The sequence below is a fragment of the Leopardus geoffroyi genome, chromosome A2 (assembly GCF_018350155.1).
Source record: "Leopardus geoffroyi isolate Oge1 chromosome A2, O.geoffroyi_Oge1_pat1.0, whole genome shotgun sequence".
Lineage (NCBI taxonomy): Eukaryota > Metazoa > Chordata > Mammalia > Carnivora > Felidae > Leopardus > Leopardus geoffroyi.
This window is the reverse complement of record NC_059331.1, coordinates 12743562-12764144: the sequence shown is the minus strand read 5'-3', so window position 1 is coordinate 12764144 and position 20583 is coordinate 12743562. Positions and strand designations below refer to the sequence as shown.

Sequence of the window (20583 nt, the reverse complement as noted above, 5' to 3'; positions counted from 1 at the left end):
TGAAGAAACGAGCTCTTAAGCCACGAAGGAACCTCAAATGTGTGTTACTAAGTGAAAGAAGCTGGTCTGGAAAGGCTACGGCCAGTACGAATCCAACTCTATGGCATCCAGGAAAAGGCAAAGCTATGGAGCCAGTAAAGGGATCAGGGGCTGCCAGGGCTGGGGGGAGGGATGAGTAGGCCGGAGGACTTGAGGGCAGTGGAATTACTCTGTATGACGGCGTATTGGCGCATAGTTGGTGACGCTGTGCCTTTGTCCAAACCCACAGAATATGCAACACCAAGAGTGAACCCCAGCGTAAATAATGGACTTGAGTTAATAATCGTATGTCAACACTGGCTCATCTACTACAACAAACGTAACATGCTAATGTAAGACATTAATAACGGGGAAAGTGGGGGCGCCTGGGTGGACGGTTAAGCTTCTGACTTCGGCTCAGGTCATGATCTCCCGGTTCAGGGGGTCGGGCCCCACGTCGGGCTCTGTGCCGACAGCTCAGGGCCCAGAGCCTGCTTCGGATTCTGTGTCTCCTTCCCTCTGCCCCTCCCCTGCTCATGCTCTGTTGCTCTCTGTCTCTCAAACTAAATTAAAAAAAAAAAAAAATTTTTTTTTTCCAATTACAAGAAAAACATAATGGGGAAAGTGTGGAGAGTGAGGGGATAAGTGGGCATTCTCTGTACTGTCTGGCTCAATATTTCTATAAACCCAAACGCTCTAAGAAATATAACTTCCATCGTTATATTTAATAAAACTTAATTACTTAGAAACACTTAATTCTGATACAATCTACTTAGAGGAAAAAAGAGCAGAGCCCTGAACTCCAAACCCACAGGCACAGACCCCCGGGCCCATGCGTTGTCCCAGCCCTCACCGGGTGACGAAAGTTACACCGTGATCTGAGACACGGATGCATCTGGCACCAAGACCCCAAGAGACAGGGGTGCTGGGTGGTCCTTGCCACTGCCCCTGCATCCAGAGGGCTCAGTCACAATGATGCACCAACGGCTTCTGTGGGGTCTGGCCAATGGAGACATCGGATGGAGGGTGGAGGGGGCTTCCTCGCCCACCGCCTTTATGGTGATGCCAGGAGGCCCCCTCTCTTGGCCTCACTGTCCCCTAGCCCCCCAGGCCCGCACCCTGCCTTGCCGGTTTCCTTCCGAACACAGGCTCCATTGCCGAAAACACCCTGTCATGAACTGTTCAGTTTGGACACGCCGTCCTTTTCTTTCTGGAACTGGAGTATAGATCATGGCCCGCCCGATAGAGATTAACAGTGTATTAATCAGGCCCTTTATTCCCTACAAGCTGATGCTTTGATATCAGGAGGCCTGGCCGGCCCTGAAGGCACTGCCCCTCCCCTAGGCTAGCTAATTCTTGAGAGCAAAGGACTCACCCGTGAGTGTGCCTCGCCTAGGCAAGCCGACCATGCCAGGGCCCATGCCGCCACCACTTCTGTTACCAGGGCCACCTTCCCCCGCCCTGATCACCCCGGGGGCCGAGTACCAGGCAAACAGCGCAGCCCCTACCTCCCGGAGCCCCCGGAATTCTCCAGCCTGGCTAATTCTAAGCCTGCCCACCCAGGCTCCCCCGTTGCTTCCCGTGAAAACCACAACAGAGACCGTGCCCATGGTTTCTCCTCGCTCCAGCCCCGGTGCTTCCCGGCGCGGCCCCGCGTGGCCGGCTGAGCCCCCCCCCACCCCCCCGCCCCGCCCCATTTCCAGGACACCCGGAGTATAAGAAACGGTCTTCTCCACGGCAGTGGTCCCGGCGCAGCTGGACGGGAGTTAACACCCACGCGTTAGCAAGAGCGACACCTCACCTCCAGCACGGGGCCGGCGCCCAGGATGGTCCTCTCGACGCCGCTGGCATAGCCCTTCTGGCTGAGCGCGGTGAGGCAGTGGATCAGGAAGTTGGTGCTCTGCGTCTTGCCCGAGCCGCTCTCGCCCGAGATCACGATGCACTGATTGACGTGCTTCCGGAGCATGGCGTAGTAGGCCACGTCGGCCAGCGCGAACACGTGTGGCTCCAGCTTGCCCAGCTGCTGGTTCTCGTACATCTTCACGTACTTGGGGTTGTAGATGGGGAGGAACTTGAAGGGATTGACGGCCACCAGGATGCTCCCCGCGTACGTGTAGATCTTCTGCTGTAGGAAGCGGTGCCTGAGGTTCTTCAGGAGGTTCTCCTCGGTCAGCTCGGGGAGGTTGCACAGGTCGTCAAAGTCCGCCTGCGGCCGGGGCAGGAGGCCGCGCTCCACCAGGCGCCGCGTGGCCGTGGCCTGGGACACCAGCTGCATGTGCACGTACTGGATGGTGCCGTCCGCGTTGCGCTCCTGCAGCAGGAAGTAGTAGCCGTCCTCCTGCGGGTGCTCGTCCTGGGCCCGCCGCGGCCACAGCAGCACGCGGTGCACGGGCGAGTCGTTGGCATCCAGCACCCACTCCTCCCCACCGGTCTCCTTCACCTCCACCAGCACGTAGCACTTGGTGCCATCCAGCTGGAGGCTGGCGATGGCATCCTGGATGACATCGGACGTGGTGCTGTCCTTGGTGGCGGTCACGCGGCACGAGGCCTGGCTCTCGCTGGTGGCCAGCTGCGGGTAGATGTGCAGGTGGTAGGCCGCCTGCCCCCCGCGGCCGGAGCTGCCTGCCTCGTTCACACTCATCCTGCCGCTGGCCTGGCCTCAGCATGCCTCCCGGGCTCGGGGCGCGCGTCCTGGAGCTGGAAGGGAGAGGGTGGCACGGTCAGAGTGGTTGTGGTGGTGGAGGGGGGGACACGGACACCCAACCCTCGGCCGACGGTCTCAGACCCGCGGCCGGGATGGACTTCCCTGCCCCTAACAGGGCTCTCTCGAAAAGCAAGAAGGGGGCACCTGGGTGGCTCAGCCGGTTGGAACGTCCGTCCGACTCTGACTCAGGTCACGATCTCGTGGGTTCAGGAGTTCCAGCCCCACATCCGGCTCGCTGAAGCTGTCAGCGCTGAGCCCGCTTTGGATCCTCTGTCCCCCTCTCTCTCTGCCCCTCCCTCCCCTGCTCGCAGTCTCTCCAAAAACAAAGAAAAAAAAAAAAAAAGGCAAGAAGGGTAGAAGAGCCTCTGTCTGTCCTTAAACATGACCCCTGATCCAAGGTTTGTGACTCTTGCAGAGTGACATCACCAGATTCCTGCCCCCCCCCCATCCCCCAAGGTCAAACTCTTCCCCTGGAGTTTGCTTCATCCCGGCCCCCCCCACCCCGAGTCAGCATCTTAGACCCTCAAGTCCAACAGCCATAACTATCTCTCAGTTAAGCCCTTCCTGGCCCACATCCTTCCTGGCCTCTCCCCTCTGATAGAACCTCCCCCAGAAGATCCCCAAGTTCCCCTGCGGGCCTTGGTTATGTCCCCAAAACACACAAGGGGCAGCAAGAGGCACGTTGGGTTGAGCAAGACTGAACCTGCCCCCAAACCTAGAGATTCCGAAACCCCACAGAGGAGGACTAAGTTGGGGCGAGCCCCCAAAACTCATTTGAGAGAACTGGTCAGACTGCATTTGCTTCTAGAACCCACAACCTCACTGTAATTATGACAGTACCATCAGACACACCTAGGCAGATCAGGGGCATCCTACAAGCCACCTGGCCAGCCTTCCCCAAGACTGCCGAGGTCTTAAGCAACACAGAAAGATGGAGGAACCATCCAGACAGGAGGAGACTGGGGACATGTGGCAACCACGTGCAGTGGGTTCCCTGGACGGGGTCCTCAACCAGACAGAGGACATGAATGGAAGGACTGGTGACATCCACATAACATCAGGAGGTTGGTTAAAAGCGGTGTACCAACGTCCATTTCTTAGTTGTATAAACACGCCCCGATAATGTAAGATACTTACATTTGGGGAAGCTGGGGGAGGGGCATGGGGGCTCTTGTACTGTCTCTGCAACTTTTCCATAGATCTAAAATAACTCCAATAGAAAAAGTTTATTTAAAAAACAAAACGAAACCTCATTTGCTTCTTCAGACATCGCAGGAAAAAGAGACCATGCAGCCAATGCTGGCAACAGTTCACTTTGTGTCTTGGAGCGAGAGGCACGCACGCAGCATGGGTCATGTGTGGGCTCGGTGTGTGCCACGTAAGCGTAGCTGAGGATACAAAGATGAACCAGACCTTGGTTCAAAGCCCAGCGGGAGCAGCTGGTAGGCAAACAAATGTGAGTGCATCAGCCACGCCAGCAAGAAGTTACTAACCTCGAGAGCCAGAGAAGGCTTTCGCAGAGTGGCAACATCTAAGAGGGGTTCTGAAGGTTGAAGAGGAGTTCGTTCGACAGGAAGGCAAAAAGAGGGAGAAGGGTATGGAAGGCCCGCCCCTTGTTTTTGGAAATGAAGTTTCATTGGAATGTAGTGCATTCGTTTACACATCTATGGTCGCTTTTGTTGTAACAATCGAACCGAATAGTTATGAAAGCCTGTAACCTTGAGGCCCGGAAAGCCAAACATACTCATTTTCCAGTCCTTTACAGAAAAAGGTAACTGAAAACAACAACAACAACAACAACAACAAAAATAGAAAAGAAAAAGTTTGCTGACCTGTACCCTAGAAGGAAGCATGACTCAGCACCCTGACCTTGAGGGCCCGCTGGAGGCTGAGATGATTCGGGCTCTGGGAAACCAAGTCCTGCAGCATGTGGGCAGGGCAGGGGAAGGAGAGGCTAAACAAAACTATACATTACGAAGCTGTTACAATAGTTCACAGTGGCCAGCTGTAGCTAGTGGCAACAGGTAGGAAGGTCCGGGGTGGGGGGGAGGCGGGAATATTTATTTTTTTAAACTTTCTCCAAAATTAAGTAATTTTGGTGAAATTTTCTCCCAGTTTAACAAATGTCACATGTACGTTAACAAAACCTGGATTGTTCTTTATGAGGTATGTAGGTACCTGTGAACGTTTCTCCGTGTCGTAAAATACGCCTTGAAACATGATTTTTTTTTTTTTTTTAATTTCAGAGAGAGCGAGCGAGCGGGGGAAGGGCAGAGGGAGGGAGAGAGGGAGAGGGAGAGAGAGAGAGAGAGAGAGAGAGAGAGAGAGAGAGAGAGAGAGAACCTTAAGCAGGCCCTACGTTCACCGCAGAGCCTGCCACAGGGTTTGATCCCACAACCCTGGGAACCTCACCTGAGCCAAAATGAAGAGTCGGATGCTCAACCAACTGAGCCAACCAAGCGCCTGCAACATGATTTTTAATGATGTCGCTGTACCTAGAGAAATTGTGAAGCGTGTGATCCTTCTGTTACCAATGGGCAGCTGGTTTCTGATTTCCTGGACACACATCTTTATGCGTAACTCTAAGCATCTCTCTGGGATTGATGCATTTATGCAGGGTTAGCAGATAAATAGATACCAACATTGCTAAGGGTCTTCAAACAGCCACAGTATACTGCAGACTGTATTAGATTACGTGGCCCATCTAGTTGGGACCTCACTTGGCAATTTCTTTTTTTCTTTTTATTTATTTATTTTTTTTAATTTTTTTTTTTCAACGTTTATTTATTTTTGGGACAGAGAGAGACAGAGCATGAACGGGGGAGGGGCAGAGAGAGAGGGAGACACAGAATTGGAAACAGGCTCCAGGTTCTGAGCCATCAGCCCAGAGCCTGATGCGGGGCTTGAACTCACGGACCGCGAGATCATGACCTGGCTGAAGTCGGACGCTTAACCGACTGCGCCACCCAGGCGCCCCGGCAATTTCTTTAGAAGTTAGTTATACAACTAGCATGTGACCCAGCAGTTCCCCTCCTAGCAGTCACTCAAGAGAAATGAAGCAGACTCCCCTAGAGGGATTGGACACGAATGTGCTTTGTGGCATCTTTTCTAAGAGCTCCAAACTGGAAACAACCCGAAAGTTTATCGACCAGCGAATGGACGAACAAACCGGCCGCACAACGAAACGCTACTCGGCCACGAGGCGGGACCAACCTCTAATCCTCAGGACAGCATGGAACAACACGGAACAATCTCAGGATCTGTGTGCTGAGAGAAAGAAAGAAGACAACCAAAAAAAATACGCACAGACCCAACAGTTCCGCTCCTAGGTACAGACCTGAAAGAACTGAAAATAGGTGTTCAAAGAAATGCTCGTACACGCGTGCTCACAGCAGCACGATTCACAAGAGCCGAAAGGTGGAAACGACCCAAGGGTCCAACAGCTGATGAGTGAACAGAACGTGGTCCATCCACACAGGGGAATACTACTCAGCCACAAAAAGGGACGAAGCCCTGATACATGCCACGATATGCATGAGCCTTGAAAACACCGTTGAAAGAAGCCAGACACGAAAGGCCGCACAGTGTATGATCCCATTGATTTTTATTTTTATTTTATTCTTTTTGGTATGATCCCATTTAAATTTTTTTTTTTTCCAACGTTTATTTATTTTTGGGACAGAGAGACACAGAGCATGAACGGGGGAGGGGCAGAGAGAGAGGGAGACACAGAATCGGAAACAGGCTCCAGGCTCTGAGCCATCAGCCCAGAGCCCGACGCGGGGCTCGAACTCACGGACCGTGAGATCGTGACCTGGCTGAAGTCGGACGCTCAACCGACTGCGCCACCCAGGCGCCCCTGGTATGATCCCATTTAAATGAAACATCCAGAGTAGCAAATCCATCGAGGCAGGAAGCAGATCGGTGGTTGCCAGAGGCCGGAGGCAGACAGGTGGAGGGAAGAGGAAGTGACTGCTAAAGGGGAGGTGGTTTCCTTTCAGGGAATGAAATTGTTCGGCAGCCAGAGAGAGGTGAAAGTTGCACAACACTGACGATATATTAACCACCACTGAATTGTACACTTCAAAATGGTGAATTCTACGTTATGTGAATTTCACCTCTGTAAAGGTTTTTTTTTTTTTTTTTTTAAGGTTATTTATCTTTAATCTCTACAGCCAACGTGGGGCTCAAACTCACAACCCCGAGATCAAGAGTCGTATGTTCTTCTGACTGAGCCAGTCAGGCGCCTGCAAATTCAATACAGTTGTAAAAAGAGTGTATACAGTATGATTCCACATATATATAATTCTAGAAAACGCAGACTATAGAGACAGAAAGTCGATCAGTGGCGGCTTGGGGGGGAGGGGGCAGGTTGGGACGACAAAGGAGCCCAGGGAGACTTTTCGGGTGATGAATGTGTTTACTATCTTGGTTGTGGTGGTGGGCTCATGAGTGTTTACATGTGCCACAACTCCCCAAATTGCACGCTTTAGAGAAGTGTAGTTTACAGTATATCGGCTGCAGTTAATAAAGCTCTTTTTAAAATATATATATTGTTGCGGCCCCTGGCTGGCTCAGTCGGTTAGGTGTCCGACTTTGGCCCAGGTCATGATCTCACAGTCCGTGGGTTCGAGCTCCACGTCGGGCTCTGTGCTGACAGCTCAGAGCCTGCAGCCTGCTTCAGATTCTGTCTCTCTCTTCCTCTCTGCCCCACCCTAGCTCATGCTCTGTCTCTCTCTCTCAAAAATAAACATTAAAAAAATTAAAAAATATATACATTATTATTTAAGTTTATTTACTTGGACAGAGAGTGGGGGAGGGGCAGAGGGAGAGAGAATCCCAAGCAGGCTCCACAGTGTCAGGTTGGAGCCCGACTCGGGGCTTGAACTCACAAACTGTGAGATCATGGCCTGAGCCAAGACTGAGTTGGGCGCTTAACCGAGAGCCACCCAGCGGCCCCAATAACGCTCTAAAAATTACGTGCATTACAAAGGAACCCAGTCCCCCAGGAAAGCATCTTTTCAAAACTTCTTGCTTTCTTTCCAAAATGTCCAACCCGTGAGCCCCGTCACAGAGTTCCTCGGATGCCACAGTGGACAAGGGGTAGGGAACCTATGTCAGGTGTTCAGAGTGCCAGCTGCCCTCCTGGCTGTCCCCCGATTGCAGGACATTTACAGGCAGCACCGCGCCCGCCGCGGAAGGTGGAGAGTGTACGAGCTTCCAGGTCGCGGATGTGCACCTTAATCGCAGCCACGTGAATGCACACACGTGCTCATGAGCACACAACACGCGCAGACACGGACACACGTGGGCAGGTACACTCTTCCATACAGACACACCCACACGCGTGCACACACACACCAAAGCACATGCACAAGCACGGACACACCCGCGTGCAGTTTCATACGAACACTCCTACACACACACACACACACACACACACACACACACACACACGGCACCTTAACGCAAACACGTGCACACACACACGCACAGAGCCAGGGCTTCAGGCACAGCTGGCCCCTTCTGGCACTTGTGCAGACACAGCTGATGTGCGCCACAACTTTGCGGGGGGGGGTCTGGCTCACGGACTCGGGGCTCTGGACTGTCTCACGTCCAAGTGTAGGGATGTGGGTGGTGGGAAGGTCACACGGATGCACCTGCTTTCTCCTCCCAGCAGACACTGACCTAGGTGAGGAGGCATCAGAGCCCGCCGATGTCACCTCGCTCTTGCTCACGAGGCCTCCCTGCCCTGCCCTGGAGAGAGTCTGGTCAAAGCCAGAAGGGGCTAAGGGCCGCATGGCCAGCTGCCCTCAGTGCCACCCCCTGTCCTTCAGAGCCAGTCAATCACCAGGTGCCGTCACAGCCCCGCAGGGGATGTTTGTAGCCCTGGGCCCCTTGGTGTGGGGAGCAGAAGACAACCGCATGCTCAGAGACTGGGGGCCATGCGGGCAGTCACAGGACCAGCTGATGTGTGCTCCACCCCTCCAGGCCAGGAGGAAGGAGATAAGACTCGCTCAGGGTAGCTGCTGACCACCAGGGCTGCAAGGAGGGGAGGGGTAACCAAAGAGTAGGGGAGCGCAGGACAGATAGCATCTGGGGCCCCTTGCAGGAGTCCCCACAGGGCCCACCTGCCCCACGCAGGCCCACCACATCCACGTCCTGGGAAACTCCTCTGCCTTGGACCTGTCTTGGGGCCCTCCCTGTCCAGCCTGGCCTCACCTGGCCCTTTTCCCCAAGGAGCCCGCGCTCTCCTTCCCCCCCTGCCCCTTCCCCGGTCATCTGGGGCAGGACCCTCCCATTGAAATGGCTCATGTGCCTGAAAACCAAAGACACTAATAAACCCTTTTTCAGCTTAGGGAAAAGCCTGGTTGCCTTCTCACTTTCACGTGACTTGGAGCTAGCCCTTCCTACTCCCACCTGTCCCTCAAGCCACCATCCCCCTCCCACCCCCCACTGTAAAAATCGCGGTGCCTCTCCCCAAAGATGCCACCGAGCTCCCACCAGTCACACCGGCTGGCCACTGGCTTCTCCTGGTTCTGCTCGCTTGCTCTGCAGCCCCCGGGGATGGAGGCATCACCTGCACCTGCTCTCGTGCAGGGGACCCCCCGCCCAGGCTCTGCCCCCTGGGGCCCGTCCACTCTGCTGCATGCTCCTAGGGGCCACACTCCACCCCCAGCCCACCACAGCCACCTCTCCTGGGCCCCAAACACCCAGAAGGCTTGTTCCCTACTCCCCCCCCCCACCACCCCCACATCCTCCCTGACCACATCCTGACTGCTGTCACCGTGTCCCCAGAACTGTCCTCTTCTCACCAGCCAATCAGGAGGGACCCCCTGGCAGCACTGGTCTAGGTGTGCGTGTCCCAGCACAGAGTCCCTCGAAGGCACCCCACGGCCAGCCCTCAGAGCCGCTGGTCATCGGGCCTGATTCAACATGGCCACCCGTTGGTTTCTGGAAACACTCCAGCCACTGCCCACCCAACCAGAACCTTGCAGGGCTTCTCCAGGCCAATCAGGGACACGTTGCCCAAAGCCCCTGACCCCCAGCAGAAAGCCTAGTTCTCCTGGCCTGGGCTGTTTTCCTGCAAGACACCAGCCCTGCCTTCACCACAGGCCTGGAGGGCCAGCCACCCACCCGCTCCCAGGCACCCTGCCCCCTCTTTCCCTCATCTGTACCTCAGATGAGGGGCTCGCCCCACCCCGGGGGGCTGTCCTTGTCCCCTCAGGTCAGAAGGCTCCTTGAGCCCCTCCACCGGCTCTAGGACGGCTCTGCTCTCAGGGCAAAATCTCAGGGTACACTGTGTCCCCAACAACAGAAGCACAGACCAAGAGTTCCCTTGTTCCTCCATGTGCTGTATCATTTCCCCTACAACACCGCGCTGGTCGGATTCGCTCTGCGTTCTCGCTTCGATGGCCCCCGATCCGATCCATTCTGCCCCAGTGACTTCCCGAGAGCCTCACCCGGGCGAGAGTATGGGTATGGGGTAATACGAGGGTGCTTGCCTCACAGCTTCCTCGCTGGCACCAAGTGTTAATATTTTTCTCAACCCACAGGCATCAGTGGGCATAAAAGAGCATCTTGTCATTGACATTCCTTCGGCTGTCAGGCGGGGCTTCAAAAAAAATTTTGTGTCGTGAGCAACTATTTTTCTGTTTCTGTTACGTTGTTCACATCCTTTGTCCATTTTGTTTGTTGTTGTTTTTTTTTTTCCTCCTGCTCATTGCTTTGGAACAGCTCTTTGTATAGGAAGGGTATTGATGGTTTGTCAGGATCAAGGACGCTTGGCTTCCACTTCTGGTGTTTTGGGGACACAAATGTTATATTTTCCAGGCAGTGGATCTGTGGGTCATTTCTTTCATGTCTGTCGCCTCGTCCTCTCCCAGGTCTGATTAACACGGAATCGTACTTTTTGTCTGTACCCCTCTCCTTCCCTGGACTTATTCTTTATGTTGAAACTCTCATCCATCTGGAAATTATTTGGGTGGTGTGGGAGTTTTCCTAGGGCCGCTGTGATAAAGTACTACAGACGAGATGGTTTAAAACAACAGAAATTCATTGTCTCACGTTTCTGGATGAGTCCAAAATCAAGGTGTTGGCAGGCAGGGCTGGCTCCTTCTGGAAGCTCTGAGGGAGAATCCTTCCCATGCTTCCCCCCCAGCTTCTGGCAGCTTCTGCCAACTCTTAGCGTTCCCTGGCTTGTGTGTGCGTCACTCTGATCTCCTCATCCATCATCACGTGGTCCTTTCCTGTCTCTGCGTCCTCTCCTCTTCTTCTAGAGATGCCGGTTACTGGATTCAAGATGAGTTCATCCTGAAACCTTTAACTTATTATATCTGCCAAGATCGTATTTCCCATCGAGGTCACGTTCTGAGAGGTCCCAGGTGGATATGAATTTGTGGGAGACACAAGTCAACCCAGAATAGTGTGGGAGGTGAAATGGGGGTCCAGATGATCTCTTTCCTTAAAGAATCCTCTCCCTTGACCAGGGAGTCTCTTTAGTTTGTTAAATACAGCGTATGAATTGTTTGACACGCGTGGGTCTGCTTCCGGGCTGTCAATGCCTGTGAGGTGCCATGTTGTTTTGATGAACACAGCTCCAAGGGACATTCTTAAATGATGACATCTCTCTTGGAGGGGGTAGGCCATCTTCTCTGGCTTCTGATCGCACCTTCCTCATTGAGTCTTAATGGAGCCTGAGATCTGGAAGTTGGTCACACTGTGGCTTGAAGGTCCTGGTCACAAGTGGATATGAAACCTGTGCCCCAAGAATCTCCAGCCTGTGCCCAGAACGAAAGGAAGTACGTCTGGGGCTGAGGGAGGGGGGACGGCTCAGCCAACCGGCAACCGCAGGCTGCAGCTATGCTGGGGGCAGCAGGTCCCGAAAACTTGCGTGTTCAGCCTTACTCTGAACCGTAACGCTGTTCTACCCTCCAGGTGACGCTCACTGAAGCACTCACAAGTGTGAGAAGGGGGAAGTGAGACCCATCTCTCCGCACTGATTCGATCTGTCTACCCGGGCCTTCATGGGAGAGATGTGCCCTCATCACCGGATGGAAATCGAGCTGCCAGGTGAGAAAACTGGCCCCTGGAAGAGCCAAATGGTGGAAGCAAAATGCCCGTCGAAGCATGAGTGGAGAAATAAAATGTGGTCTATTCACCCGGTGGAATATTGCTCAGCCATAAACAGGAACAAGCATTGGCATGCACTACAACGTGGGTGGGCCTTAAGAACGTCGTGCTCAGCGAAAGAACCCAGACACAAAAGGCCACACGTCGTGAGATTCCATCTACGTGAAATGTCCAGAACGGGCAAACCCATAGAGACGGCAGAAGGCAGAGCGGCAGTTGCCAGGGGCCAAGGGAGGGATGCTTCCTTCCGGGGGAGACGGAAATGGTCCACAACTAGACAGAGGTGGGGGTTGCACAACATGTCCACTCGATGTAGCTAACGCGAATCCTCATGTTACGTGCACTTTACCACAGTTAAGAGAGATTCCTGCTGAAAAACCCGAGCCGTGGAAAATTAAAGGGCTGTGCAAACACCACACGGGGTATACTTTCTGCACTGTGAAAAGACGTGGACCTCAATTCAGGGCCTTTCTCTCATGTTCTTGGAGGAAGGAGGTGCAGGCAAAGTGGTTGGGGGGGGGGCACACAACCAAAACTCAGGCCCTGACTGGGGGCCGGGGGAGTGGGACAAATGTGAATGAGCTGCTCTCAAGGCCCGGCCAGGCCCCATGCTCAAAAATGCAAGGTTCTGCCTATCAGCTTGGCGAATAATTCGGAATTTACTGGAAAATAAGGCGGACAGGGCCTCCAGAAAGTGTAGTGTAGCTGCTTCGTTTATATAAGGCCATAATTTGCAGCCACATGTTTATCAGATGAAATCACTCTCCAGCTAAAAGGAGAAGGCCAGCATTACAGCAGGATCATTTAGGAAACGCCACTTAACAACTCTGGGCGCCTCCATTTTCCAATGCTCGCTTCCTGGAGCCTGTGGAGGCTTTTTAAGAAGAGATGATCACGTGAAATTATCTCCAAGATGGACACGCTGAGAGACAGGCACAAACTGAGCATATTTCTCAGGTGTGGCGGCTCGGAGCTGAAGGATGGCTTAAGGTTTACGTAGGGGTGATGCGGCCACAAGCCGAGGAACACCAGGAAGCTCCCAGAAGCTGGAAGAGGCAGGGAAGGATCCCCCTGTCCCCCTGGCCTCTGGATCCTTTGGAGGAAGCAGGTCCCCACTGATGTCTGGATTCTGGACTTCTGAACTCCAGAACTTCAAGAGAATAAATTCCTCAATTTTTTTTAATGTTTATTTATTTTCGAGAGAGAGACAGAGACAGAGACTAAGCAGGGGAAGGACAGAGAGAGAGTGACTCAGAATCTGAAGCAGGCTGCAGGCTCTGAGCTGTCAGCACAGAGCCCAACGCAGGGCTCAAACCCACGAACGTGAGATCATGACCTGAGCCGAAGTAGGATGCTTAACTGACTGGGCCACCCATGCACCCCATTAATTTTTTTAATGTTTATTCATTTTTGAGAGACGGACCACAAGTGGGGGAGAGGCAGAGAGAGAGCGAGACACAGAAGCTGAAGTAGGCTCCAGGCTCTGAGCTGTCAGCACGGAGCCCAACGCGGGGCTCGAACCCACGAACTGTGAGATCATGACCTGAGCCGAAGTCAGACGCTTAACTGACTGAGCCACCCAGGCAGCCCAAGAGAATACATTTCTATTCTTTAAGCCACTGGGTTTGTGGTACCTCAGACCACAGTTTACGGTGTCCAGGGCAGAAGATACCAGATGCTCCGAGCAAGGCGCTGATCCAGAAGGACCACTGCCTTTCTTCCGTCTGCTCTGAATACCCCCTCCCCGGCCCCCCCCAGAAGCCCATCCCAAATGCTCTCTCACAACTGCCCCTTTCTTCCCTAAGTCCTGCGCTCCAACCTTCCAGTCTGGACCAACCGGTCTGAGCCCTGGAGAGAGCCCCTCCCTCGGGCATATGCTGGGGCAGCATGTTCTATTCTATTGGTTCAGCTGGCCTCGGGGCTGACACAGGCTGTTTGCTCTCCCTGGGGTCTGTGACTACCTCTCCCACCCCCTCTGAAAAAGAACAGGCTGTCTTTTTCCAATGTCCCGCTCGTCAACAAGTGTTTCTCCAGATGTGGATATGCAGAGGTGAAGGAGGCCAAAGGGATCTGGCCTTTAGGGAGGCTGATGACAAACCAACCTATGAGCAAAGAGGCATTTCCAACAGGGACAGCTCTCGGGAAAGGAAAAATCCCGCGTGGTATTACACCAGTGGTTCTCACCCAAGGGCAATGCTGCGCTGCCCCAGCAGACCTCCCCTCCGATTGGAGGCTGGAGACGTTTTGGTCGCCACCACTGGGGGAGGGGGGAGGTACCAGGGCATGTGGTGGATGGAGGCCAGGGATGCCGCTCAACATCCTACCGTGTACAGGATGGCCCCCACCGTGAAGAATGATCCGGCCCCCGGACGTCAGCAGTGCGGCCACGGGGACAGAAACTGACCAGGGCAGGGTGGTCATCCTGGATGAACCAGGAGGCAGAGAAGCACTCATCGGAGATGGTTGCTGATGCCTGTGCAGTGGGAGGGGGCACACGGACTGAGCTCCTGGGGAGGGCCGCCTAGGCGAGGGCGGTGAGCGCCAAGGGCAGGGGCAGCTGGGGCTGGTCTCAGAACAAGGAGACCAGTGTGGCCAGCAGGGCTGAGGCTGGAGGGGGAAGGGCTGAGGTCAGGAAGGTCAGATCCCGCAGGGCCTTGCGAACGTGGGACGGGACGGATGGAGTTTCAATTTTCATGCAAGTCTGATGGGGAGCCTGGCTGGTTGGAAGCAGTGAGAACCAGGACAAGAGTGACATCTGGAAGGGGTCAGCTAGGCTGCATGTGGCAGGTGGGCTGTGGGGTGGGGGCGGCGGAGGGGGGAGTTGTTGGTCCACAGCTCCAGCAGGTGTCTGGGGCTAGGAGGGAGGGGATTGCTGGTGGTTGTGGTCGGGCCATAGCCTGACACAGGACAGTTCCGGTTACAGGGGGAAGTAAGACAGGCTTTCAAGGTCCTGTGGGGACCCACGCTTCAGATCCTTCCCTGGTGACCAGTGGGCTCTCTAAATGGAGACTCGGAAGGCTTCCAGGGAAGAAGGTTGAGATGGGCCGAAGAGACCCCTTTGGGGGTCCCTCTCCAAATCACACAGTCCCTCTGCCGCCATGCCCAGGCAGAAACACACAAGAGCCCTGCTTGAGACCTTGGCTGAGAGGCCCCTGGAAAAGGAGGGGCCGCACCCTGCCCCACTCTGCTCTTAAAGGCAGTCTGGATCCTTATGGACCTCAGGCGGGGCTCGAGGGGCTTCTGTGCCAGCCCCTCACAAGGGACAGAGCGGGCCCACTCCTCGGCCTAAGTGCCCTGTACGGGTCAGCCACCTGGGCCCGTGGGAATCCCCCGCCTCGAGGCCAAGTCCCTGTGGAGCCCCCTGTCGCAGTGGGGACACTTCGCCTGGGGAGCAAGTCCTGCCCCACTGGTGGCCCACAGAGCCATTAGCCTCCGGGAACCTGGAACAAAGCAGCTCCTCACTTAACCTCTCCAAAGACTCAGACGAGCTGTTGTTGTCCCCTCAAAATCCACATCGCCTGCCACCAGGAGCCCCGCTTGGCTGTGGTTTCTTCAACGACACACCCCCTTCGACTCGATCCTTCCAGCGGCCCACTGGTTTTCGCTTCAAAATGGCATTTTGTTCTGATAAAACTCTTCCTCTGAACACAACTTACTGGCGTAGAATGCACATATCACGCGGCTCACGCCTTGGGAGCGCCTGGGACAGCAGTCTGTACTATGGTCAGACGCCTGCCATCACCACCCCATCCGCTTCAGAACATTCCCACCCGAGAGAGAGACCACGGATCCTTTGTCCTGCCAACAAGACCCTGGAGCCCCATCCTTGTTTTCTGTTCCCGTGGAACTGGCTTCGTTACTGATCACCAACCACACTGGCCCCTCCCTGTGTGTGGCCGCAGGGCGGGCAGCCTCCAGAGTCGCCTCCTCCCCTCCACCTGTGACCCAGGGCCTCGTGGCCTTCATCTGGGCAAGGGCTCCTCCTGGTCACAAAGTCCATCCCCTGGCCCAGTTTCTGCCGGGATGATCCTGGTTACACTTCTGGACCCAGTGAGATGTCCCAGGCAGCCCACAGCCCAGGGTTTTGCCTTGTCAGCATCTTTGGTGACAGCCCCCAACTGGCTCCCCTCCCAGCCTATCTACGCATCACCACAGGGCAGGGGCAAAGGTGTCCCTGTGGGCCAGTCACAGGTTTGACACACAGTGTCTCAGCCACCTCTTCTTGCCCTGGAGCTCAGCATTCTTTCAGACCCTCCTCTCTCCCAGGCCAACTGTGGCCCCGGGGGACATCTGGCAATGACAGGAGACACACCTTTGTGATTGTTCCCACCCGGGGAAGGGGGACCTACTGGCATCCAGGGGGGTAGAGACCAGGGATGCTGCCCCGTACCCTACAAGGCACAGAACAGTCCCCACCACCGAGAATGACCCGGCCCCACATGTCAGCAGTGCTGAGGTCAAGAAACACTGTGTTCATCAGTTGGAAAAAAATATTGATTTATGTCCCTGACTTACAGACACACCAGAATAAATTCCTGGGGACTTAGATGGTACAAGCCAGGGTGATCCCTCCTAAGGATCGCTTTTTGCTGAATGATTTTCAGATCTTCCAGAAACTTTTTTTGTCCAATTATCTATGGCAACGGGCTGGTCCCAAAGTCATTTTGGTTCAGCAACAGAGTCGTTTTTAGATCCCCCTCCCGTGACCATGGCAACAACGGGGCCAGATTCCCTCCTGGCTTCTGTGAGATACCTCCTCTCTCCCTCCCCACTTGGCGCATTTACATGAACGCAGCATCCTAGGACCTCTATTAATTAACTGAAGTTAATTAACGTGTTAATTTTTTTTTTTTTTTGAGAGAGAGAGAGATGGAGAGTGAGCCAGGGAGGCACAGAGAGAGAGGGAGACAAATCCCAAGATGTGGGCCTCAAACTCGCGAACCGTGAGATCACGACCTGAGGCGAAATCAAGAGTAGATGCTTAACCGACTGAGCCACCCAGGCGCCCCTAGTAACATAATGACAGAACGCGAAGTCTCCTAGACTCCACAGAACCCCTAAACCAATGGTTCTCATTCTGGGGTTGACTTTTCTCTGAGGGGACACCTGGCAATATGTGGAAACGTTTTAGCTTATCACGACTCGGGGGGTGGGGGGGTTGCTCCGCATCCAGTGGGTGGACAGACCAGGGATGCTGTTCAACACGCACGGGACAGTCCCCACCACAGAGAAGGACCCAGCTCAGGTGTCCCCAATACCGAGGCTGAGAAAATGTGCTGTAAATAAGAGCAAAGTTCACACACTTTGGGGTATCCCCAGGGCCTCCCAGGCACAGCAGACATCAGCAAGATTCCAAGCCCAAGTTCACCTCCTGCACAATATTCAGAACGAGGGAGCGAGAGCGAGCCGGCCTTGTCGGGGGACCACATCAGCTGCGGGGGCCTACGGACACCTGCCCCAGCCAGTTCAGGCTCCTTTCTCTACCTGACACCCCATCCCTTAGCTTCCGTGCCTTCATCTTGGCTCCCTGCTAAGCCAGCAGGCAGACTCCTCGGGGACCACCTAGGGGAGACACGGGGCTTCCCAAGGGCCTACAGGCTGGGCTCACCTCTTGCACTTTTTTTGTGCCACCTGTTCTCCCACTAGTTCCTGATAAATAGCATCTCCACGTATAGGCGAGGATCCCAGGGATCTTCCCAAGCAGTGGCCGGAGACCCTGCTCACCAGGAAATGAAAGCCCCGGGTGCATCCCAGAAACCTGAGAAGCGACATCTCAAATGTCACCCCTCCACTCCCTCTGTGCCACCCATCCTAGGACGGGATGGAGATGCTCAGAGAGACGAGCAGGAGGACCGGGGCAAAGCCCCAGCGGGCCTGCCGCTGACGCACTGCTCTGACTACACTTGCAAGGATGCGGTGGCATCGGCCTCCGAGGGAGACGACCTTTGCCAGGGCTTGCTGGGGGGAGCTCTCGTGTGTCCCTCTTCCTCCGCCAACAAGCCCTGACCGGGTCACAAGCTCGCCGGGTGCTGGGCGCCTCTCCGCGGGCATGACTCCTGACATCTGCACTCGGGGGAAAGAGGCGAGGGCCGTTCTGCTCTCACGGTAACCCTGAAAGCCAGCTCTGCACCTGCCTCGTTAACCCTTTTTGCTGAATGATTTTCAGATCTTCCGGAAACTTTTGTCAAATCAGCTATGGCAGCGGCTGGTCCCAAAGTCATTTTGGTTCATTAACAGAGTCGCTCTTAGATCCCCCTCCTGTGACCGTAGCAACACTGAGGCCAGAGACCTCCGTGCGCCCCCGATCACAAATCTTCGCCAGCCCCCAGGTGGGCACACAGTCTCCCAGGCCTGGTTCTAAATACACCCCTGGTAAAGTCCCACGAGATCTGCTCTTCCCGAGCCGGGTCCTTGTCTGTCTACTGTCACCCCAAACGTAAGGACGTGTGCGAGATCTGGAAGATTCCTAATGGGATGCTTCCAAACTTGATGTGGCCAACTTGGCCACCTCCCTTAAAACGTTTCTTTAAATGAGTGAGACCCAACAAGATGAACTCTATTGGTGTGACTGTTCGTCCAAAATTGCTTCACTAAATAAAGACGAAATTTGTCCCTTACCCAGTGTTACGGGCTGAAGTGGGTCCCACCCACCTCCACACCCCAATCCCTCATGTTGAAGCCCTACTCCCCAGTGCTCCAGAACGCGACTGGATTCGGAGATAGAGTCTTTAAAGAGATGGTTAAGTTAAAATGAAGTTATTAGGGTGGGCCTGATCCAACAGGACTCCTGTCCTGACAAGAGGAGATTAGGACACAGACACAGAAGGAAGAAACCAACCGTGCCAACACCTTGATCTTGGGCTTCTGGCTTCCAGATCTGTGAAACAATGCATTTCTGTTGCTCGAGCAGCCTGGTCTGTGGTTCTTTGTCACAGTGGCCCTGGGAGATTCGTACACCCAGCAGAGACAGAAATGAAATGCCTGTAGCTGGGTCCCCTCTCACACATGCAACCCTGCTGAAGCAGGGCAGAGCTAGGGTATAAACGAATGAGTCAGACCTGGACAGCTTATTCATTGCTCCGACTAACCCGCAGGCCGAACCCTTGAATCACTACTTTATTTATCATCAGCCACGGGCTCAGAAAGTCTCGACGAGGAAATGAGTAGAACCCAAACTCATCGGCTGTGTCTCTGAGACGTGCCTAATCGCCGAGGCCCCTTCTGGGCCAAACTGAAAAGAGGTAGAGTGACAGGGCCCGTCGGGGACCCGGTGGTGCTCAGACAGAGCCCTTTGTTCTGCTATGCTGTCCGTCCGGAGGAGGGCAGAGAGAAGGGCCTGTCTTGCTCTGCGGGGAGGCCGAGCAGGGGCTGCCTGGCACAGTTGGTCAGGGATGCTGGGCACACAAAGGGCTGGTGGATGGGGACTGGTGGGGGAGGGCAATGTTCAGAAGGGGTCGGGCGGCCCCAGAACGTGCTGTTTCCTCCCGTGGGGTTAAAGCAGCTATGGCATGGCTGGGGAACAAGCAGAGAAGGACGCACAAAGAGCAAAAGCTAGAGAGTCTGTGCTTGAGGACAGGCCAGCGTCTGGGGCCAAGAGCCACGCTGATCTGGGGCCACCTCCAAAGTCGCTCTCGAGAAGAGAATCTAATACCTCTAATCTCGGAAGAAAACCCGTAGTTCGTTCTGAGATGAGGGACGGTTCCTGCAGAAATCCAGGTCAGTTGTAAGACAAAGAGAAAGACAACGGCATGTGCTGTCCCAGTGAGCGAAGATGGCCCTGGCTCACCTCTTGGTCCTCCTCTGCTGTCCATTCTTGGGGCACGCTGCCTAACTCCCCCTCAGTCCTTTCCCAACCGTGTCTCCTTTTTATCAAGACTCTAGATTAAGAACTGACCAGATGGCAGAATTCAGTTGCTGGCCGCTCTACCCCACGCCTGCCCTTGGCTGCCGTTCCCTGGGAGCGGATCAAACACCAAAGAGTCACGGAGGCAAAGGTAGGCCTGGGGCAATAACCAGATTTCACCCCAGAGCGGTGGTTCTTGAGCCCCCAGAAACCCACAGCCACATCTGGTGGGCACAACTTGAGGGGTATTATTGATCTCTAGTGGGTGGAGACCAAGGATGCTGCTTGCTATCCCTGTAACGCGTGGGGTGGCTTCCACAGCAAAAAATAACCCAGCCCCAAATGTCAATGGTGCTGCAGCTGAGAAACATGCTCTAGCAATTTGGTCTTTGCCAGTTGGAGGTTTCTAATGATCCTTCATGTTTCTGGAAAGCCCAGGGGACCATCTCTGAGGTCGCCACTATGGAAACTGAGCTTCAGTTTCCATACTGAGAAAAGAGGAACCCAGACCACTTACGGCGGGTTGGCAGAATAAAAGAGATGGGTATAAAAGCTTCCGACACAGAAGATGCTCAATAAAGAGCAGAGCTGTGCAGGGATCTGCTCATGCAATTCCCGCTTCCTGGCTTGATTGAACACCTCTGTATCCTTCAAGGCCTGGCTTGGACCCTGCCACTTCTTCCAAGGAAACCTTCCAGAACTCCCCCAAGCCCCAAAGCTTGCACTGCTTATCCCTGATTCTGTCTTCACAACTTCCTGCGCCACCTCTGTTGCTGCACTGACCACGCACTCTGAATTTCATCATTCCTCGGGGAGGGAGAACACTGGAATGTCCCTCCTCCAGGGCATGAGGGCTCATCTCTGTCCCTGGGGCCTAGCCCCCAGT

The 20583-nt window shown here is 54.5% G+C and overlaps 1 protein-coding gene across 8 annotated transcripts in view; it reads right to left on the bottom strand.

Moving 5' to 3' along the window:
• The window catches only part of MYO9B (myosin IXB), a 91205-nt gene that overhangs the window by 68199 nt on the left and 2423 nt on the right, over nucleotides 1–20583 (bottom strand). For 4 of the 8 annotated variants that reach the window (XM_045492460.1, XM_045492464.1, XM_045492467.1 and 1 more), the window contains exon 2: nucleotides 1820–2715. In XM_045492460.1, coding sequence (XP_045348416.1) covers nucleotides 1820–2659 — 840 coding nt within the window. In that variant the 5' untranslated portion in view covers nucleotides 2660–2715. Of the gene's footprint in view, nucleotides 1–1819; nucleotides 2716–9900; nucleotides 10030–20583 lie in introns of those variants that run through there. The other 4 variants (XM_045492465.1, XM_045492466.1, XM_045492468.1 and 1 more) reach the window with 2 other exon arrangements.